We start from the raw sequence: 27174 nt of genomic DNA, 5'->3' as shown, positions 1-27174 counted from the left end.
AACTGAGGGAGTAGTTTGGGGTCAGACAGACGGACAGATACTTCTGATTTATAATATAGATAACACCCGATTTCTGAGCCATTTGTCATATTAACGTGTTTTGTTAATCACCGAGCCAATTTTTTTTTTCCAACCATCACACACAGCTGTTTATAAAGATTAATGTTTTTGCACATCTCCTTGAAACGTCTATAATGCAAGGTTGTTTTGATATAATTTGTTCATTGAAATTCCCCCAAAACAAGGATGAAAGCAACTCGAGGTTTTTGGGGTTGTATGCAGTACATTCTGTCGTCAGTAATCACACCGGTAATTACATTTTATTTGTTATTTGTTATTTATTTATTTTCAAAATGGCCGCCGGCTTTAAGTAACCGACAGATCATTTACCGACATGCCATTTTTTTATCCCCTCCCCCCCCTAAAAAAACACGAGTCATGTACCAGATATTCCATTCTCCTGTCTTCAAACAAATATGACGTGGGTCATATACCTGACACCTCACATACGCACTCACTAGGCCTATTAAAATACAATCCACAGTTCTAAACAGAAATGTAATAAATGTGTGATGAAACACAAAAATCTACACACTTTGCTGTTATTGAAATGATTGGCTAAGCCATCTTTCTATAAAGATCTACAGATATATATTTAATACACAGATTTACATATGTGGGATGTGGACTCATCAGCCCTCCCTCGTCCAACTCAGTAGCTCAGTTGAAGTTATAAAAACTCAGCATCGACATGGGGAAAATGATGGATTCAAAGAATGGTCCAAGAATCGTACGCGAAGACATGGATTTTTAAGTGGTGCAAACCGCTTCAATATACCGGATGTCGTTCCTTCCATCAGTCTGTAAAAATGAACAAGAAGAACCTCTCTACTTCACCGTGTTTTGGTCGTTTCTAGTTTGTTGTTGTTTAGCTTTTCTTGTGTTTTTTAGTTTTTTGTGTTATTGTTTAGTTTGGGGTTAATTGTTTAGCCTGTTGGGGAAGTAACCATCACTCCCCCACATGGATACTTGATAAGTGGTGCAGCAGTTTCACTGCACAGCTTCTTTCGGTCACGGATGCGATTTTAATTTTTTTAATTTTTTTCCTTCCTTGTGATGTTTCACAAAATAACAGGTAATAAAATGGAGGTGGCTTCAAAAGGAAGCAGGTGGGGATGATCAACTGGTATTTTTTTTATTTGGCCTTATTCCAGATGTTTTTTTTGTCTCCAGGCAGAGTTTGTGTTTGGGCTGTGTTTGTTTGTCTCCGGATGTGTCTGAGTGGCATTTGTCTCTGGATGTGTCATGTTTTATTTCCGGATGTGTCTGGGCGGTATTTATCTCCGGACGTGTCCGGGCGGTGTTTATGCCCTGATGGGAGTTTGTCTCTGGACATGTCCGAGCGGTGTTTGTCTCCGGAAGGCTTGGCTCCTGACATGTCCGGCGGGCTTTGTCTCCGGATGTGCCTGGGTGGTGTTTGTCTCTGGGCGGTCTTTATAGTATGACCGGTAGAAAATGTATTTCAGACATTATTTGTTTCCATCTTCACTGTTATTCTATGCAGAAGCATTTTGATGAGACAGTATGAATTGTAATTAACGCTCCACCACACATATGCCTTTCCTTCCTCTCACCTCATGCTGCTTTCCCTTTGGCCACCCCTCACTTTCCCTCCCTCCTCGCTCCCCTCTGTCCTCTTTCCCCCTCCACCTCCTCACTCTCCCCTCTCCCTCTCTCTCCCCCATTCCTCCCTCTCTCTCTCTCCCCCCCCACCCATCTCTCTCCCCCCCACCCCCCTCTTTCTATTCCCGTCATCAAAGCGCTGGGTGGTATTTTCGAGTTAATAATAATTTTAAAAACATATTATGTTGATAATACTAATATTGAGTAATTCAGAGGTATTGCAAATTCATCTGAGCACAACCAGGATGCTGTAAGGAGATACTATAAAAGCACAAACATACATGTTGCCATGGTGGGACAATCACTTGACATTTTATCCTTGACTACAGGCTGTCGGTAGAGAGGTGGTACTCCATTTCATTGAGTACCTACTCGAGGGGTATGGTCAGAATGAGGAGCTCACTCAACTGATTGATAGCATGCGACTTCACCTGCTCCCAAGCATGAATCCTGATGGTTTTTCCAAAGCTTATTCTCCTGACTGCAATGGTGTGAATGGCAGGTAGGCATTGAAGATTCAACTGGTGTGAGACTGAAAATAATTTGCTTTATCTCTCCTATGTGTGCCATTTGCGATCATCTCTTTTCATTATGATTTGTTTATCTGCTCATGATTTGTTTTATTATTCCAATTTTTCCAATTCTGCCTTTTTTTTCTTTTTTTTGTTTTGTTCAGTCACTGCACTCAATATCATAAACATGTCAATAGGCAGCTTGGCTCATTATTGCTTAGCATCTGTTTCACTGTCCTGTTGAATCTGTCATTTAAAAGGCCATTGAGCTCTGGAGGTAAGCCAACTTTTAGATTTTGTTAACTTTTAGGATAAATGTGTACTTTTGCTGTCAGCTCAGATATGGAGGGACTGCGGATGCATCAGAAATTAGTGCTATTGTCATTCAGGTTATTCTCCAGGTGTCCTTGACAAAGTCCTCATGCCCAAGTCTGTGAAGATGGTTAGGAATCTTTTGATGGAAGATTCACTGAAAGAGTGCCAAGGCTCCAACCATTCTTTCTCAGAACTCTTTTGACAACCTTCTCTTGAAAACCAACTTTACCATTTTGCCAATACTATTCTGTGCATAATGATACATCACACTTGTGACTTGGCTGCTGCCAAACAGCTTTCATCAAATCTGGACAAGATAAGCTGATTATGTTCAACGCCACCAAGTCACACGCTCACACCACCTCTCCACAAGGATAACCAGTGAAACTATCCAATGTACCTCCCTGGACAGTCACTGCAAGAGATCAGTCCCTGGAACTCTGGAATCTCAAGAGAGGAAGCAGATCCTGAGAACTGTCACTCTTCTACTGTTGGAAAGTTGGTTGTTTTCTCTATCTTGTACAAGCTTACAGTTGGCCTTGCTCATTCCACCCTCTCCTACCTCCGCCTTCCTCAAGCCACCCCAGGTCAAAAGTGTCCCTCAAGAAACCTTCACTTGCTCTCACTCCCAAAGTCAAGGCTGGTTGCTCACCTGTATTCATTCACCCTATTATCCTTTCAATTGTTGAATTGTCTTCCTACGTTTGTTGTCTTGTTCTTCTCACTTCAGTCTTTCCAATGTGATGCTCATCACTACCCCATACGCATACACATGCACATGCCTGATCAGGTCAGGTCAGGTATGGGAGCATGTGCCAGCATGACATGCCTGATCCCTTCTAAATACGCTGATTCTTTCCCATTCTGTTACTTTCCAGGACATTCGTACTTGTTTTTGTGTTTTTCCACCTTTTCTCCTGAGTCCATCTCCCCTTACCCCTCAATAGTTTGTGAACCTGCTGCCCTTTATCTACATGAACCAAGACCCTTGGATGAAAAAAAAAAAATCAAAAATATTACGGAATTTCATTTGTCTCATCTTTATTGGACTTTGGCACTGTGTTTTGATAGTTTTTCATGCTCTGGCCTGAACAGTATCTAGTTGACTCAGGGAAGTTGATGAAGCACTATGTAGGAAGCTGAGCTGTTTTTTTTATTTCAGACCATGTATTGGCTTTCTCTGTCAGTATGATTACTTGCTTTAAGGAGCAGAGCAGGATTGAAACTTAACAGAATATTGAGATGCTGACCAGACAAGATAGTGAGGCATTCATTATGGCAATTCCATTTTTAGACTCGGAGTGATTTTGGTACAAAATGATGCAATTGGATCATGGAGTGCAAAGAAAGTGGAGTTCTGGTTGATATTACTTATCCCTTAACCTGCATAAGATTATTGCTTTGCATTTGCAACTGCCATTGCAGGGACGTGCACTCGACTGCCCTAATGTCAGTGTGACACTTTCTCTATTACTTGTCATGTTCCTGTTAACAGAACTATTGTATTGAAGAGGAACAGTAACTATACATGCATTTTCTAATACATCGTTTATACTGTCAGTTGTTTCATTGAGCACATTATTCTCTCACTGAATACACTAGATAAAGCATGACTTAAACATGTACTACTACTCGGAAAATATCCAGGCTTGCGCAACAGATCTAATACCATGTTTGCAAAAAGCTAGTTGCATTTAGGAAGATCGATATTAAACTAGAATGGCACTCTGTAGAATGCATGCCTCCACCAGGCTGAACAGTTCACGTTTTGTATCGCACTGATAGGCCGGATCTTGATGCGTACCTGAACCAAAATCCATTCGGTTTGTCCTTGTCAGTTAACCAACTCATCCACCAAGCTTTGTCAAAACCCGTCCATAAAATTTGAAATATCCTGCTACATATCATTTTTGGCCCCATCGCTCAATGGTGAAGAATCACTTATAAATTAAGTCATTCTCATATCTGGACCCGGATCCTGATCTTCACCAAAATCTAATCAATTTGTCCTCGTCAAACACCGAACCTGTCCACCCAATTTTTGTCCGGATACATTCACAACTTCTTCAGATATCCCTGCTCACAGAGAATCAGCCAAATAGACTAACAGACAGACAGGGGTGAAAACATAACCTCCATCCACCTTCACTAGCAGAGGTAATTATATTTGGGAAGGTCCATATTCAAATACAGGCTCCTCCCATCTGGGCTGGCACCCCTGCTGCACACCTTGCTCAGCTTGATGCCATGGACACCAAGGCCTTCAAGATCGTTGGAAGCTCCTGTGATAAAGCTGAGTCTATGGGCCTATTATTTCCACATCCCACGCAGGTCGGTGGTCTCTTTGTCTTCTACCACCTCCTTTCTTGTCTTGCACCCTCTGCTCTTCTCCTGCTTTGTCCCTCCAAGGTTTCTGCATGGTGCACACATTCTGCCAGAATCCACCTTCTGGTGAAACTCACAAAATCCAGAATCACTTCTCACCTCCATTCATTCACTCCACTTTTTCCACCACCTGTGGAATCAACTTCCACATTCTCTTCAATCTCATTCTTACCTCCAGATCTTCAAGACAGCTATTCCTCACCATCTCAGATCATTCCCCATCCATAACCATGATCTTTTCTACCCCACTAACCCTGATCCCCAAGCCCAACGGTTTCACGTTTCTAGTTTTTCCTTCCTGAGAGTTTGCAGCTGTATCTATCTTGTTCTTCCCTAACCCTCATTCTTCTCCACATCCCTCATTTTTCCAAGTCTTTTCCAAGTCGAACATTGCGCAGGGCATTTGAAAGACTGTGGTGAGGAGGACGAGACAATGGACACAGTGACATGATTCCACATTTGGGAGAATAAGGGGGTGAATAAATGCAGGTGAGTAGGGTAAGAATACTGATTCTGGCTCACTTTTCCCCATGTAAATGAATGGGGGATTTTCAGCGATTTATATTTTTTTTCCCTAAAAATAAATCCCCTTTTTATCCCAAGGTATATTTATTTGTCTCCCCTTTTAACCTGGAGGTTGAACCTCATTGAATTGAACACCTGGGGGTTGAACAGCTCACTCATTGAACCTATAAAGATTTGTTCATTCTCAAATTCCTTCAATAGTTTAATTTTCTTTGCACAATAATCCCCATCTAAAATATTGACAAACAAAACATTTGAATCTTTATATTTTTTAAGATACCCCATTTGTGCCATTACGAAATGATAAACTTCTCTTAATGCTCTTGTTTGACCACCTCCTGAGCCACAGGTTATTTTTTGTTAAGCCCCGCCCACTTTTCTTTAAGCCCCGCCCACTTTTGTTAAGCCCCGCCCACTTTTCATAAGGTAATTTTTCTATGCCACACCCACTTTTCCTAAGCTCCGCCCACTTTTGCTAAGCTCCGCCCACTTTTCATAAGGTATTTTTTCTAAGCCACGCCCACTTTTCCTAAGCCCCGCCCACTTTTGCTAAGCTCCGCCCACTTTTCATAAGGTATTTTTTCTAAGCCACGCCCACTTTTCCTAAGCTCCGCCTACTTTTGCTAAGCCCCGCCCACTCTTACATCATTTCCAGTTCATCTCTGACTCACAAAGAAATCACTAGAAAATTACAGGATGTTATGGTTTTGAAAAATTTCCCAATGAAGGCTTGCCTAGGCTTGCCCAGGGAATTTCCAAAGGAAACCACACCCACCAGTCTTTCTCTATAAAAGCTTCAAACCCAGGCTCCATTTTAAACATTTGTTCTTGCTGGCAATGGTGTTCTGTGTGCTTGTCTCAAACTCTCTGTCTTCTATGGAACTAAACCTTCAAGTTGATGAACTGGATTCAAACCTCTTATCTATTGAGGTAAGATTTTTTATTTTCCTATTTTCAAACTTTGATTGAAGCATACTCATTTAATAATTAAATAACTTAATTAATACATTATTATTTTCTCTCACAGGAAATTGTATCTGAAAATACTGCTTTTGCTACAACTTGGGGGAAATTGTTGGCTTGGTTGAAGACCTTGAGTGGGATGACTTTGGTGTTCCTTGGAACTCTCTGTCTTCTATGGAACTAAACCTTCAAGTTGATGAACTGGATTCAAACCTCTTATCTATTGAGGTAAGATTTTTTATTTTCCTATTTTTAAACTTTGATTGAAGCATACTCATTTAATAATTAAATAACTTAATTAATACATTATTATTTTCTCTCACAGGAAATTGTGTCTGAAATACGAAATGAAAATACTGCTTTTGCTACAACTTGGGGCGAAATTGTTGGCTTGGTTGAAGACCTTATGAGCGACCAAGACCCACAGAACGAGTTCGTCTTGATGACCCAACCAAAGAGTTATACCTTGGAGACCAGCAAAATCCTGAAAAAGAGTTTTACAGCAATAGTACTCATTGTGAGTTATCAAGACAATACCCACTGAACAAGTTATACCTTGATGAGCCAGAATACAAGTTTTACCTTGGAGACTCACAAATTTTGAAAAAATCAGTAAATGAGTTCTGCCTTGATGGTTTAAATAACTACCTTGGAGACTCAGGAAAAGGGTTCTGCCAAGATGGTTCTAAATATGGGGCCTACCTTGGAGACTCACAAATTTAAAAAAATCAGTAAATGAGTTCTGCCTTGATGGTTTAAATAACTACCTTGGAGACTCAGGAAAAGGGTTCTGCCAAGATGGTTCTAAATATGGGGCCTACCTTGGAGACTCACAAATTTTAAAAAAATCAGTAAATGAGTTCTGCCTTGATGGTTTAAATAACTACCTTGGAGACTCAGGAAAAGGGTTCTGCCAAGATGGTTCTAAATATGGGGCCTACCTTGGAGACTCACAAATTTTGAAAAATCAGTAAATGAGTTATCCTTAAGAGACTTTGTAAGTTGGTTTTACTTTGAATACTTGAAATGTGGGTTCTGGATTGATAACTCACAATGTGATACATATCTTGGAAACTCAACGGGAATGTGGTTATACCTTGAAGACTTGGAAAGTTGGGTTTATGTTGGACACTTGAAACTTTTTTGGGGGGCTTTTATTTATTTTTTTATTTATTTATTATTATTATTATTTTATTTATTTATATTTTGGAGACTTTTGGAGTTGCTATCACTCTTTGGGATCTAAACCTATCGATGTAGTTCTTTGTCGGATGGTGCTTGATGGGAGCAAGATCAAGAAAGTTCTGGGAAGAAAGTGCAGGCTTACTCCCCCTTTCTACATCATCAAACCTGAAAGCCTTAAAAGACAGAATTGGAAGAAGAAAAAAAAAACGTAAAAATATATATATATATAGGTGGAAATCTCATTTTGAAAAAGACATTGTGTTGGGCGAGGATTGAGTTGGGGTTGAGATTTTGAATGTGAGGGTTGGGGTTGAGATTTTGAATGTGAGGGTTGGGACACACACACACACATACACATCAACAAACAAAAGTTAAGCCTTGACTATTCAGTTGAGGATTCTGTGTTTGGGGTTCACAGATCTAAGAACGTCCCCCTTGACACACATTATATACTGTTATACACCTCGGACTTGGCCCTCGAGTGTCCACAACGGTGTATAGTAGGAGGGAGTGAAGCGCCAACCTATTGCTCCCATTGCACACACACACACAAACAAAAGTTAAGCCTTGACTATTCAGTTGAGGATTCTGTGTTTGGGGTTCACAGATCTAAGAACGTCCCCTTGACACACATTATATACTGTTATACACCTCGGACTTGGCCCTCTAGTGTCCACAAAGGTGTATTATCTGCTTAGTTTTGTCTTTTGTAATTCCTGTGAATAAAATGAACCTAAAATCTCTTCCCCTTCCAAATCATATATTTTATAAGTCCAAGGAACTGTATCTATTACATCAACAATTTTAAAAAGTTCTTTCGTCCATCGTTCAGTAAAACCCTTTTCAAAATGAGATTTCCACCTATATATTCTTACGATATCACCAACTTTGAACTTAGGTTTTCTGACATTAATCTCTTTTTCATATTTTAATTTTGTAAATGTTTCTGATGGCTTCATATTCGTTGACGTGTGAACCGTGTCATTATACTTATCCACAATATCCTGAATAAAACATAACCATTGTTGTGAACCGAGTTGTGTGAATTTTTTATATACTCTCTCTTTTAAGGTACGATTAAAACGTTCAACAACAACTGCCTTCCCTTCATTAAAGGTACTGTATAATGTAATACTGTTATTTTTTAGAAAATTCATAAATGTCTTGTTATAAAACTCTCTACCCTCATCAGTCCACAATTTCTTAGGTTTTCTCTTACTTTTATTAAATATCTGTTGAAAAGCTAACATAAGAGTATTACCTGTTTTGTTTTTTAAAGGGACAACCCACGCATATCTACTCCTCAAATCAATAACGGTTAAAGCATACTTGTACCCCTTATCATTATTGAGTTCAATCAAATCAGCAGACCAGATATAATCAACTTCCTTGGAATAAACTTTCCTTCTCTGAAACTTTGTGAATATTGGTTTATGTAATTCATCAGCTAATTGCTCTTCAGTCTTAATGGCATCATTAGAGCCTATAAGTTTTTTGAATTTCCAAGTCCAAGTTTCAATTTAGCACTAATCATCTTCTTCACGATGAACCTATCAACTTTTTCTCTCAAGGTTGGATTTGTATCAGAGACAAATTATATAACATTTCTCTATCGGCTTCATGCTTTTCTTCCAACGTTGTGGTATTCCCATAATCAATATCGTGTCTCATGCACACTTCATCAACTCTATTGATTGGTTTACTCCAGGATTTAGGATTGTCTGCCTCATCTAATCTTTTATCCAAGTTTGTGCCTGGACCACAGAAAGAATACCCTGGAAGATGTAATTCCCCTGGTATTCCAGTAGTTGTAAATTTACTTCCTGATAAAAACTTTTGTATATCTCCTCCCGACTTTGTGTTTGGAGATAAATTGATTTTTTTTGAACCACACACCGAACATATACCTTTTTGTATAACCCTGTTATTTTTACTTTTAATATATGAAATATTTTTAGTATTAGTTTTCTTTTTACATTTGAGACAATAACTCATTTATTTATGAGAAAAATTTCTGCAGAGTGCAAAAACCTTTTTAGTTTCCAACATGCACATTTGAATCTTAATTTTTAAAACATAAAGAATCCTTAGAAATGCCTTCACTCTCTCCTCCATTTATTTAAGAAAAAACTTGAATTAAAATGAATAGCTTGACGATGCTAATAGTTTTGTTGAAAGTATTGCAAATAGACTTGTTAATTCTTTGTATTCCTCCTTGGTGGGTTGAGTTATTTTCTGTAATACCTCTATTCTTTTTGAATCTCACTGGTTTCCATACTATAATATTTATTTATTCTCTCTCTCTCCTGCCTGTCCTCCCTCTCTCTCTTCTCTTTTTCCTCCTTCTCTTCCTTCTCCCTCTCCTCCCTCTCTCTCTTCTCTTTTTCCTCCTTCTCTTTCTTCTCTCTTTTCTCTTTTTCCTCATTCTTTTTCTTCTCTCTTTCCTCCTTCTCTCTCTTCTCTCTTTCCTCCCTCTCTCTATTCTCTCTTTCCTCCTTCTCTCTCTCCTCCTTCTCCTTTTCCTCCTCTTCCCTCTCTTCTTCAACTGCTTCCTCATCCCTTACTATACTTGAATCGTTTACACCCCATAGAATATTATACATATATTCATCAGGATTTCTTGTTATTCCTGTATCCAAAATAATTTTTTTTACAACAGGATACCAATAAAATTTCTTTTGAATTTCTAAAAGAGCCTTACCTTTTCTTAACCTTATAATTTTTTCATTATTTAACATTCTAATTAAATCTAAAGTTGTTGGTTTATCAACATCAGCATAATGCCAATCTTTTATTGAAAATACCTCATTCTTATGTTGTAGAACATATTTATTAAAATACCGAATACCCTTTTCTTGAAGGTATGCTTGAACACAGAAATGATAATTTTCTTGAAGCCTTCTTGCTGTCATTTATGTATTAGAAATATATGTTAGAATAATATTATGGCACGAAACACCTCCCCATCTTCCCATAGTTAAATCATTTTGTATTTCCTTACTTATTATATATAATCCTGTTTTTTCTGTTTTCATGAGATAAACAAGGGCAAAACCATTATTATATTTACCCTTATTAAATTCTTTTATTTGTTGTTTACTAATCGTGGCTCCCACAAAACTCATTCTCGATACCAAGTGGATAATATTCTTCCTTACGAGACTGATTTAATTGTTCCAGGTCTTCGAGGTTAATTTTAAATGACCAATTATACCCTAAATCATTCATATCATACCCCCATTGTTCTATTCTCATACAAACGATACGCCCTTCTTTATAAAAATTTATTTTAATTCGAACTGTGAATTCTGTATGACCTGGAGATAATATCAACACTTCTGTATCTTTAGAATACACAGCCGTTTTATTTAAGTATATATATTGTGATAAATCGCTTAATCTCACCAAGTCAGTCGGGCTTGGATAATTTTTTAATTTATAAACATTTTTCATGTTAATATTTTTGTTTATATTATATTTATGTCGTTCAGCCTGTGCCTTTGTGTAATAATTTGATAAATCAATATCCAGTTCTTGAGATACACCAAAGATAGAACCATCTTTACCAACATAAGTCATTTATATTAGATTAAAAATAATATCATAAAATTTTTTATTTTTGTTGAGTTGAAATAACACATATAGACATAATTGACCACAACACTTGGAATTTAATTCTTGGACTTGAAATGTTTGATAAACACCATTCTGTAAGAATTTTATGACTTCAACAGGTGGTGGAAGACCAAAACTATCAAAATAATATTTGTCTTGACTATTAAAAATACAAACCCAATGAGAACCGTTCCCATCATTATCTTCTAAGTTCATAATAATATTCTTTGTATGTTTCGACACATTTGTTAATTCATCTCTCATACAAATAACCACATTATGAATTTTTAATTTCTTACAATATTTGGCAAGTTGTAAATTTGATGTTGTATTCTTTCCAAATTCTTTCAACCACTCATCAATGCTCATTTATTTATTAGAAAGATATAATCCATTACCTCTTTTCGTTAATTTTACACCTGCTTGTGCTATAGAAGAAAGCATATCTCCAACTAACAATCTCGCTTTATCAGGCAGACCTTCAAGTTTTTCAGCAAAATCTACAATTACACCACTTCCACTAATTTGTTTCTCCAACTTTTTGTTATGTCTTTCCAATTCTTTTTGAGCCTGGAGTTGAGCTCTTCCTTTGGCAGTTTTGACCGCTGTTGAAATACCACCCGTCAATGCTCCAACCGCACTTAAACCAGCAAATAAAGGAATTAGAAATGGGAGAAATCCTCCACTCGCTCTCTTATTAAATATTTTTTTAACATTGGTTTTGTCATTTTAATTTTAAGTGAGCCAGTGTCATTCAAGATTTTAACCTGTTCTCTTGTGAGCAAAACATCAATTCTTACTGCTCCTTTTCTCTGAATTGTATTAACGTTAATCGGACAAGGCTTTTGATTTTGAACACAAGATGATAGTTTATGAAGATTGATTTGATTAACATATACCCCAGTTGGTACTTTGCCACTCATTTATTTAACAAAAAAATTATGTGAGACTAATCATCACACCATTATCTGTATTAATCTGCAATTCTGTTTCTTCCAAAAGCAAACAATATGTATCAACTTCTTCACTCTCTCCTCTTTCAATGTATAGGGAAGTATCCACTCGATTAGACTTTATAGTTTCTTTTTGAGCGCTCAGGTCAAACGTATAGATTGTATACAAACTTTTAAATGCTGTCATATCCAAAATAGGTTCTTTATTTCCATTACTTTCACACACCTTTGGTAAGACTTGTATGCTTCAGCAAAATCATTTTTTTCCCAATTAATTTCCAATCTATCTCGTGGATAAAATGTTCCATCTAGAGAAACGCAAAGTTGTTTCACCTTAGCATTATCACTCAATGCATTATTCTTATCAGTCGCAGTATCACCATCTGGCTTTTTAAAAATCATCCACAGATATCGTGGCTTTCCTTCCAGAACACCCAAATTCCACGTGTAAGTAGTTTGATTGAGTTTAACGTGTTGACATCTTCTTTTGAGGTATGATACACTGAGTGGTTTTTTTGAGTTAAGTCTTCGATTCAACATCTCTTCTGTTTTAAGATTAGAGTATATTCACTGATATACCAACTCATCTCCTCAATTACAAATTTATTCTGATCACCAAAAGCATTACCAACACCAAAAAGCAATCTATTTTCATTATCATTCCTTTGTAGTTGAAATCTAATTTTAAGACCATACAGAACTTTATCATAATCACAAAATCCAAATATACCTTTAAGAGGAACTGCCACAGTAAAACTATTTTCTGCTTTTGTATCATCATTATACATTCCTTTCCTTTGAGTATACCCAGGGTCTGTGTTTGTTCCCGTTGACATATCAGGAATAAACCCTTCGACAGACCCCTTTCCCATTCTATCACTGAATGTATAGAGTGTAAATTTCATCATTTCAGATACAGCAGAGACATAATCAACCGCTTCAACTTCTTGTGTTCCAATATACAATCGCACACTATCAAACATTTTCCAGAAGAAATCATTTACAAGTGTAGCGTTTGTGTTATTCCCAGCCTTAGTGAATTTAAATTTACACAACAAGAAACTTTCGGAGAGATTCAAATAGGTTTGTTGATTATTTATTTCAAAACTTTTTGTACCATTTGTATTCCAGTCTGTTCCAGTTATTGCATTTACCTTGAAGTAATCTTTCTTTTTAGTGGAGTTTGAGATAATAATAGTATCATCCAAATCATAGATACTATCAATTGCTTCCATACTTGTATTTATTTAGGAAAAAGATGTTAAAACTTTTGAAACCCTGATCCAAGTATTTGAATTATTTTCTGTCGTTCTTGGGGGACAACTGAGTTTTACCTTTCTTAATTTCTTTTATTGCTTGTAATTTATGAGATTCTTTCTGAGCATCTTTTATACCTTTACAGCACCTGCTACATTTCCCACAGCAGAAGCAGTTGAACCAATTAGGTCTTTATGTTTAAGAATAGTTGAACCAATACCCATGAGAGTATCAATTATCCCATCTCCTCTAAATTGATGTCCGACACCCCTTTGTCTCTTTAGGTTTATAGTATCCTCTACCAAGATACATACCTTCACCCTTGTAGTACGGGAAAGGAACATCCCATCCCCTGTAATTATTTTATATTTTCCCAACTCGTGCTTCCTCACAATAACCATCGTATTTATTTATTGAAAAACTTCACGTAGGTGAATTCTGATGGATATAACTTCTCCATTAAAAGAGATCACACGATTATCTTGGTCGGTTATCCTAAAATTTACTCTGTGTATGGTTTTTCCTGACACAGGTAGATAAACCAAATTTTTAGGCTCCATATTGAATTTATAACCAATTGGGGTTGAGTATGCGCTGAATGAAAATATTGTATTTGTTTTTAATCCATCATTATAAGCACCATCAATCAAATCACAGTGAATTAACACCGAATTTATTCCTGAGGATATTTGAATGACATTATCACTGTAAAACGTCCCATTAGTTTCAATCTTTTTGAGGAGAAACCTAATAACTCTCTAAATGAATTATCAATTGTGAAATCAACCTTGTAGTTATTTTTAACTTTAATCGTTGATTTTGAAGTATGTTTTGAATGTTTATAATAATATTTTTTGGTTCATCACCCTGTTCTTTCATAAGACGAGCAATTTCGAAGATATTTGAGAAATCTCGTATGCTCCGGGTGAGACTGTTATCGTTTGTATCCACTTCCCGGATTATAACTAAACTTGTCATTTTTCTCGGTTATATTAAATAAGGTATTATAAGTCTCCATGGACAATAAAGATGCCTCATATTCTTTTGTTGTGTCAAGTTGTAGTGGGTATGGGAATGAAGATGTGGTCGCTTTGTTGTGAAATTAAAACTCAGGATTGTGCTTCTCATCTTATTTAATATGAGATAAAATGTCTTTATATTGAGATTTATTAATTATTTTCATGTTCATCAACTGGTCTAAAATGGCTGATGCTTCATTAAAACAATTGTTATTTCCAGCCTTCTTACTGCCGAACAACAATAACAGTCTATTAACTAATTGCGATGGGTCATTTGGAAGAAAACTAATACCTGAACCAAGGATACTTAAAGCCTGAATAATGTGTTTCTCCTTCTCATTCTTCCTACTTTTACCAGAAAGAATAACCTTATAATTTAGAGTGTTCAGCAAATCAATATATACTCTATCATCATTATTTTCCATATCCAATGGTTTATCAATATACTTTGATTCATCCCTCACAGTTGAACCTTGTCTTCCATCTTTGTGAGAAGAAACATTAATCTCGGAGTTAGTTTAACAGGGGGTTGAGAAGAAACTTAAGAACCTTAATTCATCATTAAATATCAATACCTTTTCTTGAACAAGATGAAATATTGCTGGTTGTTCTGTTGGAATGAGTCCTGCTTTGGTTTTTGAATCCGCTGAATATTCATTGTTTTGAACAGCATTCACAATATAATCAGGGGGTTGATTAATCTCTTCCAGTTGTTAAAATAAACCTTCATCATGTTCTAATTCTCCAATATGCTCTAATTCTTCCTCCGTCATTTGACTGAAATCTTTTAACATTTGAAGCTTTCTAGGAGTATATTCTACTGTGGGAACTGTGGAAACATCTTTCATTTTTTCTTGGGAAGTTTTTAAAAGTGGTTTAAAAATTTCTCTTGTTTTTTTCAAATGCTTCTTCACTGCTAGTTTCTGTCTGCGTTTCTTCTTTATGTCTTCCTGTTGTTTTACAACTTTTGAAACCAACTCTTGATGTTCCTTAAATCTTCTTGCTCTTTCTTTTGTATCCATTTATTTATTGTAAAATATCATTTAATGAATTGTAAAGATCAACAGGGAAATTTTCCTTTTCTTCATCATTCATAGATGTGTTCAAATAAATCCTTTTCTTTAAATATTTCATCAAATTCTTTATTAACATTAATGCGAGTTGTAATTTCTTCTTCACTAATCCTTGCATCTCTGCTTTTCATACGTTTGTGTTGAGTTTCTTCATCAACATCAAAACCGAATGATAAAATCTTCACTCCGCTCAGATATTTAATAATTTGTCTCATTCCTTCTGGATTAGTTTCTAATATCCCAACACCACCAGATTTTAGTTTCTTTAACTCACTTACAATGTGAATATTTTGTTGTACCAAGAGAAACCTCCTCAAATATTTGTCCTTCATTCCTCAATCGCATATGTTCCTCCACTGAAATATAGTGATAATCTTCACCTTTTACTTCTCCAGGTCTTATTGCTCTAGTTGTTGTTGATACAATGCGTATCACGGGGTGTTTTTTACAAATTTACAATATTCTCATTTGTACTACACAAGAACCTTGATTTATGAAAGTTTTTTCCAGAAGCAGATTTACCCACAAGATTTATAATAATAGTTGTCATTTATATATGTAATTGTTTATAAAACAAAAAATATATCCCTTAATATCTCATCTTGTTTCACAACAATATATTTATATTTTTCAGTCGTGTGCTTCATATAATCCTCAAATTTCTTTTTACTACATAATGTAGAACAATTATCTCTCCAAAAATTATTGATATCTATTGAATTTAACTTGAATAAAATAAAAGTATTAGCATTGTTTCTGATGGAACGACGAGGAAGTTGAAAGTACGATTGACTAAGATAAATACAATTACAAGAAGAATGTCTCCTCTCTTGTGTAGTAGCTATCCATTACCGTTTGGTTTCTCTCATTAACACAATCATCAAAGATAACGAGGTTCTTTTTTGATTTATCCAAATCTTGGGGAGACGGTATATCATCCGTATTATCACTAAGAATACAAGTTATAAGATTTGATTTCTTTTTTACATCTCTGTGTATCACAAAATAGTTGAATTATATCTTCAATGTTATAATCATTTAGGTTTTTTTGACGTTTAAATAAACCTATTATATCTTCTTTTGAAGACCAGCATTAAAACCTTGTGAGAGTAGTTGATACTCTGGTTGAAAACTCGACTTTGTGAAAATTATTAAATTATCATAATCTAAAAAGTTGGGAGTGAGGAGCATTTTTAAAAGTAAGCAGGTTTTTCCACATCCACTTGAACCAACTATGAGACATCTTAATGAATTTGGGAGATTTTTTATGGTTGTTAAATTTTATCTTATTTTCCCAAATAGGTAAAAAATCATTCATTTATATATTTGGAAAACAGGTTATTTAATTTATTATTAGCTTTTTAGAAACTCTATATTTTATCCTAAGTTCAGGTTTAATTTCAAGATAATCCATTATTTTATTTATACAATATCTTGTGTTGATATTTCCCTGAAAATTACATCCATGAATAATATACAACAACAACTTTGAACATTTCTCTTAGACGTTCAGTTTCTTACCTTGTAAGGAGAGCTGTGTTATCATCCTGATACTTTAGATTCATTTCTCTAATCAATCTTGTAAAGTAATTCATTTTTGGTGTAAATCTAAAAGAATTATTTTCCTTTTTATATTTTTTATTATCATTAATTAGAAGATAATCACAGAATATACATTGTTTATAGTCTTTTGACTCTGTGTTTAATCCCCCGTCTTTCACACGCAGGACAATTCTCAAATTTGTCATATGGAGAATCAGGAAAGTCTAGCATATTTATAAAGTAAAACTTTACTTAAACTGAAATTCATCTATACTTTCAGTTGTATATTACCATCGATATCGATATACTTTTTTCATTATCAGATTCAACGACAACATTTTTTATATTAAAGGTAATTTTAAAATTATCGTTAACTACTATTGAACGAAATGTCATTTCACCTGATATATTAACATCCTTTATTTCATCAAGATTTACATCTTTAGGGTTGTTGAAAAAAATACAAATTTCTCCTTGCATATTACAGATGGTCTTATCTTTTCTTTCTAAAGCTTCATCCATAAGGTTTTTGTTCTTTGATACTTTTTCTTGTTTCATTGCTTTTTCTAGTTTTGAATATATTACTAGAAGGAGAGGAGAAACTTTTGTTAGAGATACTTTAATTGATGTTCTACCAGGTATACTAAAAGCCCTTCCACTGAAGGAAATTGAAGAACTCATATTATTTACCATAATAGTTTTTATCCAATAGTTGTTATATTTATCTTTGTTCAATTTTACATCCTTGACATATTTCTCAGTATCTTTAACAGATGAAGAGATTGATTGAAACTTGTCTTTTGTGTCTTGAAACATTGTATTTATTAAGTGAAAAAGTTGGAGGATAAAATGTTTTTAAGCACAGATTCACCTATAAATTAAACGAAATTTTCATCAAGAAAATTTTATTCTATAAATATGGTGAATACAACGTACTGCGATGTTTGTAATCACGAATATAAACATTATAGAAAACACCTCCGAACCAACAAACACACATTTAATCTATTTCATCAAATATCTCCTCTTGAGTTGGAAAGAAAACATTGTGATATCTGTTCAAAGGATGTTTTGAAGAGTAGTTATAATCAACATCTTCAATCACAAAAACACAAGAAAAATGAGTTTAAAGTAAAGGGAGACTATTATATTAAAAACACTGATGAGGCATTTAAAGGGCATATAAAAATAAGGATTTTTCAATTTGGAGAACCCGGTCCATCATCAATAGCTGAATCAATTGAAATAGTGAAACCCGATGTTGAAAAATTTATTAAAAAGACATTAAAAGAAATAAAAACTTTAAAGTTTTATATGGGAGTGAAAATGAATATGAAAAGACAAGATGAAGAACAAACTCCTTATATGAGAACAGATCTTCATTTTATAACATCATTTCAAGATTTTTTGAATAGTGGTTTATGAAGAACTATCAAGACAAGAGGAGGATGTTGATAATACAGTGGTAGGAAGTGGATTCAATATTAAAAAAATCATCTTTTAGATATACACATTCTAAAATCAAACCTCTTAAAGCTTCTTCTTATATTGAATTACCAAAAGAAATAAAACTAAAGAAGGCAGTTGTTAATATTAAGAACAATGATAATAAATGTTTTCTCTGGTCTGTTCTTGCTCACTTACATCCACCAAAATGTAATTCAGAAAGAGTAAAACAATATATGAAATATGAGAATACCTTGGACATTAAAGATTTTAAATTCCCAATGCCACTAACAGATATTCCTAAATTTGAGAAAAAGAATAATCTTTCTATTAATGTATATGGATTAACGGATACAAACAAAGTTCAAATATTAAAAATTTCAAACAACTATAAAAATGAAGAAACACACATTGACCTTTTATATTTTAGTGTTGGAAAGAATTCACATTACACATACATCAATAATTTATCAAGATTAATCTCTTCTCAGGTATTCAGAACAGCAAACAAAATATATCCTTGTAAGTTTATGTCTTAATTCATTTCATACAAAAGAACGATTAGAACAACATTCAAAATATTGTAGTAATCATAAATCAGCTGTAATTACAATGCCTAAACTCTGGTGAAAAGATTTATTTTGAAGATTATAATAAATCTATCATGCACCCATTTGTGATATACGCTGATTTTGAATGTATCCTTAAAAGATAAATACTGCTTCTCCTAATCCAAAAGAACCATATACAAATAAATATCAAAAACATATTCCTTGTGGTTTTTGTTATTATATCAAATCATCTGTTGGAGAAAAGTATAACAAACTTGAACATTATCGTGGAAAAAATGCTTCACAAGAGTTTGTAAAACGATTAGAAAAGGATTGTATAAGACTCACTAAATTAATGAAAGAAACAAATGAACCGATGAAATTAACCAAAGAAGAAAAATTAGAATTTAGAATGAACAATATCTGTCATATTTGTGAGGGGGAAATTAAGGAGTTTAAAGTTAGAGACCATTGTCATCTTACTGGTAAATATAGAGGTCCCGCCATTCCTGTTGTAATCTTAATTATAAATTACCTTCTTTTATTCCAGTCTTTCTTCACAACAGCGCCAACTATGATACACATCTATTTATAAATGAACTTTCAAAAACACCAGGGAATATTTCTGCTATAACAAACACAAGTCAAAAGTATATTTCATTTTCAAAAATGATATTCACAAAACCTATAACTCGTATTAGGTTTTTAGATTCTTACAAGTTTATGGGAACACCACTAGCCTACCTCGCATCAAATCTAAGCTCCACGGACTCTTTTCCAAATCTTAATTCATTCTTTCCAAAAGAGGAAATTCTCACTAAAGAGGAAATTCAGATTAAAGAGAGAATTCAAAGTAAAGAGGAAATTTTAACTGAAGATGAAATTCTAATTATAAAGAAAATTCGAACTAAAGAGGAAATTCTGATTAAAGATGAAATTCTGATTAAAGAAGGAATTCTCACGAGAGAGAAATTCAAACAAGGAATGAAATTCAAAGTAAAGAGAAAATTCTTACAAGTAAGGGAATTTATCCTTATGATTATATGGATTCATTTATGAGATTTAAAGAAACACAACTTCCTTCAAAAGAAAGTTTCTATAATAACCTTTATGAAGAAGAGATAAGTGATAAGGAATATAAACACGCACAAGAAATATGGAAAATATTTAAGATAAAGAACCTTGGAGAATATCATGATTTATATCTAAAAACAGATGTTTTATTGTTAGCTGATGTGTTTGAGGCTTTTAGAACACTCTGTCATAATAAAAATTGTTATGGATTAGACCCTGCCCACTATTTCACAGCTCCTGGTTTAGCTTGGAGTGCAATGTTGAAAATGACAAAACAAGATATAGATTTAATCAGTGATGTTGATATGCTTTTGATGATTGAGAAGTCCAAGAGAGGTGGAATATCACAAGTATGTTCAAAAAGATATGCTAAAGCAAATAATAAATATCTCCCAAATTATGATAGTGAAAAAGATAGTAATTATTTGATGTATTTTGATGCTAATAATTTGTATGGATGGGCAATGTCTCAATCTCTACCTTATGGTAAATTAGAGTGGGTGGAAGAAAAGGATTATGAAAAGGCTTTGATGAATATTGTTATTTCTTCTCAAGAGGAATTGAATGACGAAGAAGAAGGTTATTATTTTGAAGTTGATTTGAGGTACCCGAGTGATCTTCATAATAAGCATAAAGATCTTCCTTTTGCATGTGAGAAAGAAACTCCAAAGAAAGAATGGTTAAGTGATTATCATAAAAGTTTTAATATTAAAGGTAAATCAACAGAAAAGTTATTAACAACATTCTATGATAAAGAGGGATATGTTTTGCATCAGAGAAGCTTAAAACAGTTTTTGAGAGAAGGATTGAGAGTAGCTAAAATTCATAGAGTTTTAAAATTTAAACAAAGTCCTTGGGTGAAAAAGTATATTCAATTCAATACAGATATGAGAGCAAATACAAAAGTAAAATTTGAAGGGGACTTTTATAAATTAATGAATAATGCTGTATTTGGAAAGACTATGGAAAATGTTAGAAACAGGCAAAACATTAGATTCGCAACATCTTGGAAAGAAGCTTCGAGATTGATAAATAAACCAAGTTTTGAGAGAGAAGAGGTTTTTTCAGAGAACTTTTCTGCAATTCATATGAAGGAAAGTATTGTAATGGATAAACCAATTTATATTGGAACAGCAGTTCTTGATTTATCAAAGATATTGATGTCTGATTATTTGTATAATGACTTAAAGAAAGAGTATGGTGAAAATGTTTCATTGTTGTATATGGATACTGATAGTTTTATCCTAGATATAAAAACTGATGATGTTTATGAAGATATGAAGAAAAATATTGGAGCATATGATACAAGTAATTTCAGCAAGAAGAGTGAGTTATTTTCCAAAAAGAATGAAAAGGTTATTGGTAAGTTTAAGGATGAGTTGGGTGGAAAAGTAATGAGTGAGTTTATTGGATTGAGAGCAAAGGCATATGCTTATAAGTATGGTGAACAGATTGATAAGAGGTTAAAGGGAATAAAGAAATATGTAATAAAGAAATTAATAATTTTCGAAATTATTATAATTGTTTGATGAATAAGAAAGAAGAATATAGGAAAATGAATACAATAAGAAGTTATAAACATAACATATATAGTGAAGAAGTAAATAAAAAGGCATTAGGAGCCTTTGATGATAAGAGATTTATTTTAGATAATGGAATAGATTGTGTCTCCATATGGATATTGTATGATAGAGTGTATAAAATAGATTATGTTTTAACGATGGGAAGATGGGTTAGGGTTTTTAAGGGCGACACTGCTTTTTTTTCACAATATATAAATGGTTAAACCAAGTATTAATCAAACTAAAGAGTGGAGAAAATCTCAGTCTTGGTATATAAATGGAAAACATAATGAATGTGAAAAATATCAAATAAGTCTTATTGAAAAAATAACTAAAACAAAGGTAAATAAACAAATAAGCGAATTAATTTAAAAACTAGTAAGTTAGAGGATGTAAAGAAAAAATGAATATCCTTGAATGGACTGAAAACTTTGATGGTTATCAATTGAACAATGAAAAACAATTTACTATAATCTCAAAATGATATGTGGCTCAGGAGGTGGTCAGATGAGAGCATTAAGAGAAGTTTATCATTTCGTAATGGCACAAATGGGGTATCTTAAAAAATATAAAGATTCAAATGTTTTGTTTGTCAATATTTTAGATGGGGATTATTGTGCAAAGAAAATTAAACTATTGAAGGAATTTGAGAATGAACAAATCTTTATAGGTTCAATGAGTGAGCTGTTCAACCCCCAGGTGTTCAATTCAATGAGGTTCAACCTCCAGGTTAAAAGGGGAGACAAATAAATATACCTTGGGATAAAAAGGGGATTTATTTTTAGGGAAAAAAAATATAAATCGCTGAAAATACCCCATTCATTTACATGGGGAAAAGTGAGCCAGAATCAGTATTCTTACCCTACTCAGGTGGGCAACCAGTCTGGACTTCAGGAAGGTGAGGGGTTCTTGAGGAACGCATCTGACCTGCGGTCATTGATAAGCTCTCATTTCTTTTTTTCCGCAACAGGAAAAAATAGCTCCGCAAAGCGGGCATAACCCCTCAGCCCATGCATTGTAAAAGGAAGCAGTGATATCACGATGATGCAGTCAGTTAGGCCTAAGTCACATTTGCCACGGCGGCCATGGGGTCTCCAAAATCTATGGCCACTAGCAATTATACGGAGGCCGCAGTATTTCCACGGTCACACAATGTAGCAGTCACATACGTTTTTATTTTTCGGGTAGCCGCACGGCGTATTTAGAGATTGTGGAGACCGAAAACGTGGGGGTGCCGTACGGTTTTTGATTTGATGTCGCACGGTGACCTTGGGGCGTCCCTGCGGCGGCCAAAGAATTTTCAAGGCAGACGCAAGGTGTCCGCAAGGCGACCGCAGGGGGGCCCTAAGGCGAACATGCGGCCAGACGGACGGTAACGAGTGGGTATATATACCAGTTCTTTCTTTACTGAAATAAAAATATAACAGTTCAGAACATACCAGTACGTGGTGCCCCCAGAATCCTAATTGAATTCGTTCCAGGAGGCTGTTCGGATTGCAAAAAGTTCGATTTCCAAACTATATTCCCAATAAGAAATAATGGAGTGAATTAATCCGTTCCTGGACCCCAAGAAACCCCACTTTCAAGACACTTTCAACTGAAATTCCCCATGTTTAAGGTAAAATAAGATAAGTAAATGACCTTCGGTGGCAGTGTATTGTATGTAAACTGGTACAATCACCAATCCAAAGGTCCACATAGGCTCGAGCTCCGGCCTGGGTTCTGATCACTCGCGCACTCTGCGAGCCCTGCCCCCAGAGCAGCTCATCAAACATGATGCCCCCAGAACCACAATCACTTTCATCAAACGCATCGGGCTGAGGTAATCATGGATATTTCAAATTACAACCGGTTTTTCTGTGAAATTAAATCCTTGCCCGACAGTCCATCACACCACGTGATCGGATTGCTTTTTTGTTATTAATTAAAACGCAAGATGAGTTAAAAAAAAAACAGCACAAATCAAGGTGAAAACACGAAGTAAAGTAGCGATCGACACACGAGAGATGCTTTCATGAGGACTTCCACCGACGAACTGAATGAACAAAGCGCGAAGATGCGGCTCGAACAGGTGGGGGAGACACGTGAACAAACATGAACGCTTCGTCGTGTTCGGTTTTTTAAAATGTATTCCGTTTTTAGGGCAAAATTCATTTTTCATTGATAAGAGACTACGGCAGCCGCACGAATAACGCAAGCCCACCGTACGCCCTACGTACAGTCGAAATGGAACACATCTACATCACAACTACGGCATGTCGAATTGCTACGGCCAACGTAGAAATGAAAAAACTTATAACTCCGCATTATAATTCCACGGCGACCCCTACGGCCTGTAAAAGATAGCCAAACGGCGTCGGGCCACCCTGAGGCCACCGCAGAAACTCTGTGGCCACCGCACATTTCTGTCAATTCAGAGGGTGTATGGCCGCCGTATCCTCGCCGTAGAGCAAATGTGACTTAGGCCTTAGAGCACGTTGGACGTCATATCGAAAATCAATTGATATGATTTTATATCGAAAATTTCATATCGAAATTTTTTCATATCGAAAATCAAACTTCAAGATGGCTACCATGGTGGCTAGTGAAAATCGCAGCGTGCCTATTTTCGAAAGGAACCTTCCTCTACTCAACCCCAACACACCCTGCAAAAATGGATTTAATCGGACAAGGCGTTCTTCTCGAATTCGACGGAAACCAATTTCAAGATGGCTGCCATGGAGGTCACATTGAAAATTGCAGCGCGCCCATTTTCGAAAGGAACCTTCCTCTACTCAACCCCAACATACTCTGCAAAAATGGATTTAATTGGACAAGGCGTTCTCCTCGAATTTGACGGAAACCAAAAGTTGACAGACGGATGGACGCCCGGACAACGCCTGTGACGACAATACCCCTTTTTCAGCCCAATTCGGGCTGAGGGGTAAAATGTCCAATGTATTGAAATATTTTATTTACATTACTCAAATAACCACAGAAGAGATTTTCTATAAAGTAATGCCATACGACATGATAAGTCTAAAGCCATAAAATATACAAATAAACAATGACGAAAAAGCCGACATAACAGCTTGAAGAAAAATTCCCTTTGCCATAAACAATGAAGAAAACAATAAACAAAAGGATGTTTTTCAAAGAAGCATCAGACATTCAAAGTGAAATGGTGGAAGTAAAAAACGTATGATACACTGAAATGATCCTCATGATCTCCTCAGTTGATTATGATAATTAACTACAAAGAACCCGGAAGAATTCCCATGTTTAAAATGCACAGCATGATCAGGTGTATCGAGCAGCTTAATAGGTCCTTCCACGGCATGGCATTCTATTTTCAAAACAAATAACAAAAATAATGATCACATTATAACAAAGCATATATTAAATAATACAAATAATATTAACAACAATAATCGTAGAAGTATCATTTGGCAAGAATATTACCAAATGTATAATCTCTGCCTTGGACCAAGCACATCTGGACTTTGTGAAAAGCAGGCTAATGCTCAACCAGTGCGGCATGAGGGTATGCTTCAAGGCCATGAAGACCAATGGAAATGTGGTCCAATGGGCCAATGGACCCAATAGTATCTTTAAGTGCATGGGCTCTTGTCTTGTGTGGAGGTCTGTGCTATTTTGGTGTGGGTTCTCAATGGCCAAACACAATGCTGCACATACTACAGTGATATTGAACAAGGTTTTACTCGTAACACTAGTTTGATGGGGGATGAATGCACATACCACTTCACAGGCGTGAGGAGGGGGAGAAAACGTTTGAAAGTTACCCACACTGTGTTACCTTTCTACCTCTGTTTCAGGAACAACCAAAATGGAAAAGACCTCAATCGAAACTTCCCTGACCCATTTGCCCCATGGGATGGGTTTCCAGAGGCCGAGACTAAAGCGGTGATGCGATGGATAAAGAGCGAATGGTTTGTGCTCTCTGTGAGTCTACACGGAGGAGCTCTTGTGGCTAGTTATCCATATGATAACAGGTCCCCTGGTGAGACTCTTACCCAGTTATGGGGAAAGTTAACTCATTTAATCATAACCTTTGACCAAATTTGGTGTCTTTTGCATCTGTCTATTCTCACACTCCCGTTTGAAATTAATAATGATGAATGCTATTATTTATTCGGAATAATTTGCTGAAATATTATCCACTTATTTTGATTTTATTGTAAAGTATGAATAACATGTACACTCATCAGAAATGGTTGTGAAGTTTGCTTATCGCGTCGTGAAGTTATGCGGAAAAAGGGGCAGATTGGTCTGCTTCTTCATCCACAAATGAAACTAGGTTAAACTGGATGTGTCGACTCTTGTGGCTTCTCTTCCTGCGTTGGTTCGATTTTGAAGTAGACCTTCAGTTTCATGGTTCGCTTGGCACAGTAGGAGTTATCAAAGTAGTTCCCACCATGTCTCAAAGTAGTTCGCTTGGCGCAGGACGCTAAATAGGATATCGCAACATTGCGACTTAAAAGCAGAACGTTGTGACTTCTCGCAAATCTTTGTTCCCTACTTTGTCAAAGGGCATTAAAGTGAAACAACGTTAACCAGAGATAAGTTATGAGGCTGACCTGTACGAGCTTTTTAACATCCTCAATTAATTACACCTTCTCATGGAGTCAGCAGAGAGGGAAGTCTGGCCCAAGTCTTTCACAAACTGAATGGTCACACCTGACATTCGACTGTAGTTGATTTTAAGAATAATTACTGACGAAATATAAAGATTTCGGAAGTATATTGATGACTTCCGTCCTCTGTTTGTTACTTACGAAATCTAAAGATTTCGTAAGTATATTGATGACTTCCGTTTCTGTTTGTTTGTTTCTGTGTTTGTTTGTGTATTTGTTTGTGTTTGTTTGTTTGTTTGGAGGCACGATAACTCGAGAACGGAAGAAGCTACCAATGTCAAATTACACCACGTGATTCAGGAGGGTGATGGCTAGTGCTGATTAGATTTTGGTCAAAATCGGTCAAAGGTCAAGGTCACAGTGAGGTCAAACATAATTCCGTAAATTAATGTGGAGAAATGGAGATTTTTGCTTCGCTTGACGTTACGAGTTCGTTTTAACTTCGATTTTAATTTTGTCTTCGGTTTTTGCTATCGCTTAGGACGCTTAAAACTCGGTTGTCGAAATTCTGGTAAAACTCGGATGTTTTGGAGACGTTTTAAGATTGTATAAAAATATTTCACTCGACGCGTAACGGGTCGTCACGTGGTGCAGTGCGCTCGAGCAGACACGTCGTTGACCCACGTAAAGGTTTTGCGTGTGCGCGCTGACGGTGTTTTCGATAAAGATGGTGTTTAAAAGTCATTTTTTTATCCCAATAAAGGTTATCGTCGCATACCTGACTCGCTGAGCCATCGGATTATGTAAAGATTGCTGGTGGATGGCCGAATATTACGGTTTTGTAACTGATAAAATAATATAAAATAATTGCGTGTAGAAATGGAGATTTTTGCTTCGGTCGACGTTACGATTTTTGATAGTTTGGTACAGAATCATCGTA

The 27174-nt window shown here is 35.5% G+C and overlaps 1 protein-coding gene across 14 annotated transcripts in view; it reads left to right on the top strand.

The window, feature by feature from the left end:
- The window catches only part of LOC147032731 (carboxypeptidase M-like), a 174473-nt gene that overhangs the window by 38385 nt on the left and 108914 nt on the right, over nucleotides 1-27174 (top strand). For all 14 annotated transcript variants that reach the window (XM_085870578.1, XM_085870579.1, XM_085870580.1 and 11 more), the window contains 2 exons: nucleotides 2013-2185; nucleotides 25476-25660. In XM_085870578.1, coding sequence (XP_085726704.1) covers nucleotides 2013-2185; nucleotides 25476-25660 — 358 coding nt within the window. The remainder of the gene's footprint in view (nucleotides 1-2012; nucleotides 2186-25475; nucleotides 25661-27174) is intronic.

This window comes from Eptatretus burgeri, chromosome 2 (assembly GCF_056783735.1).
Source record: "Eptatretus burgeri isolate ZD-2024b chromosome 2, Ebu_testis_v1, whole genome shotgun sequence".
Classification (NCBI taxonomy): domain Eukaryota; kingdom Metazoa; phylum Chordata; class Myxini; order Myxiniformes; family Myxinidae; genus Eptatretus; species Eptatretus burgeri.
The sequence above is the reverse complement of the archived record's forward strand: the minus strand, read 5'-3'. Positions and strand labels throughout refer to the sequence as shown.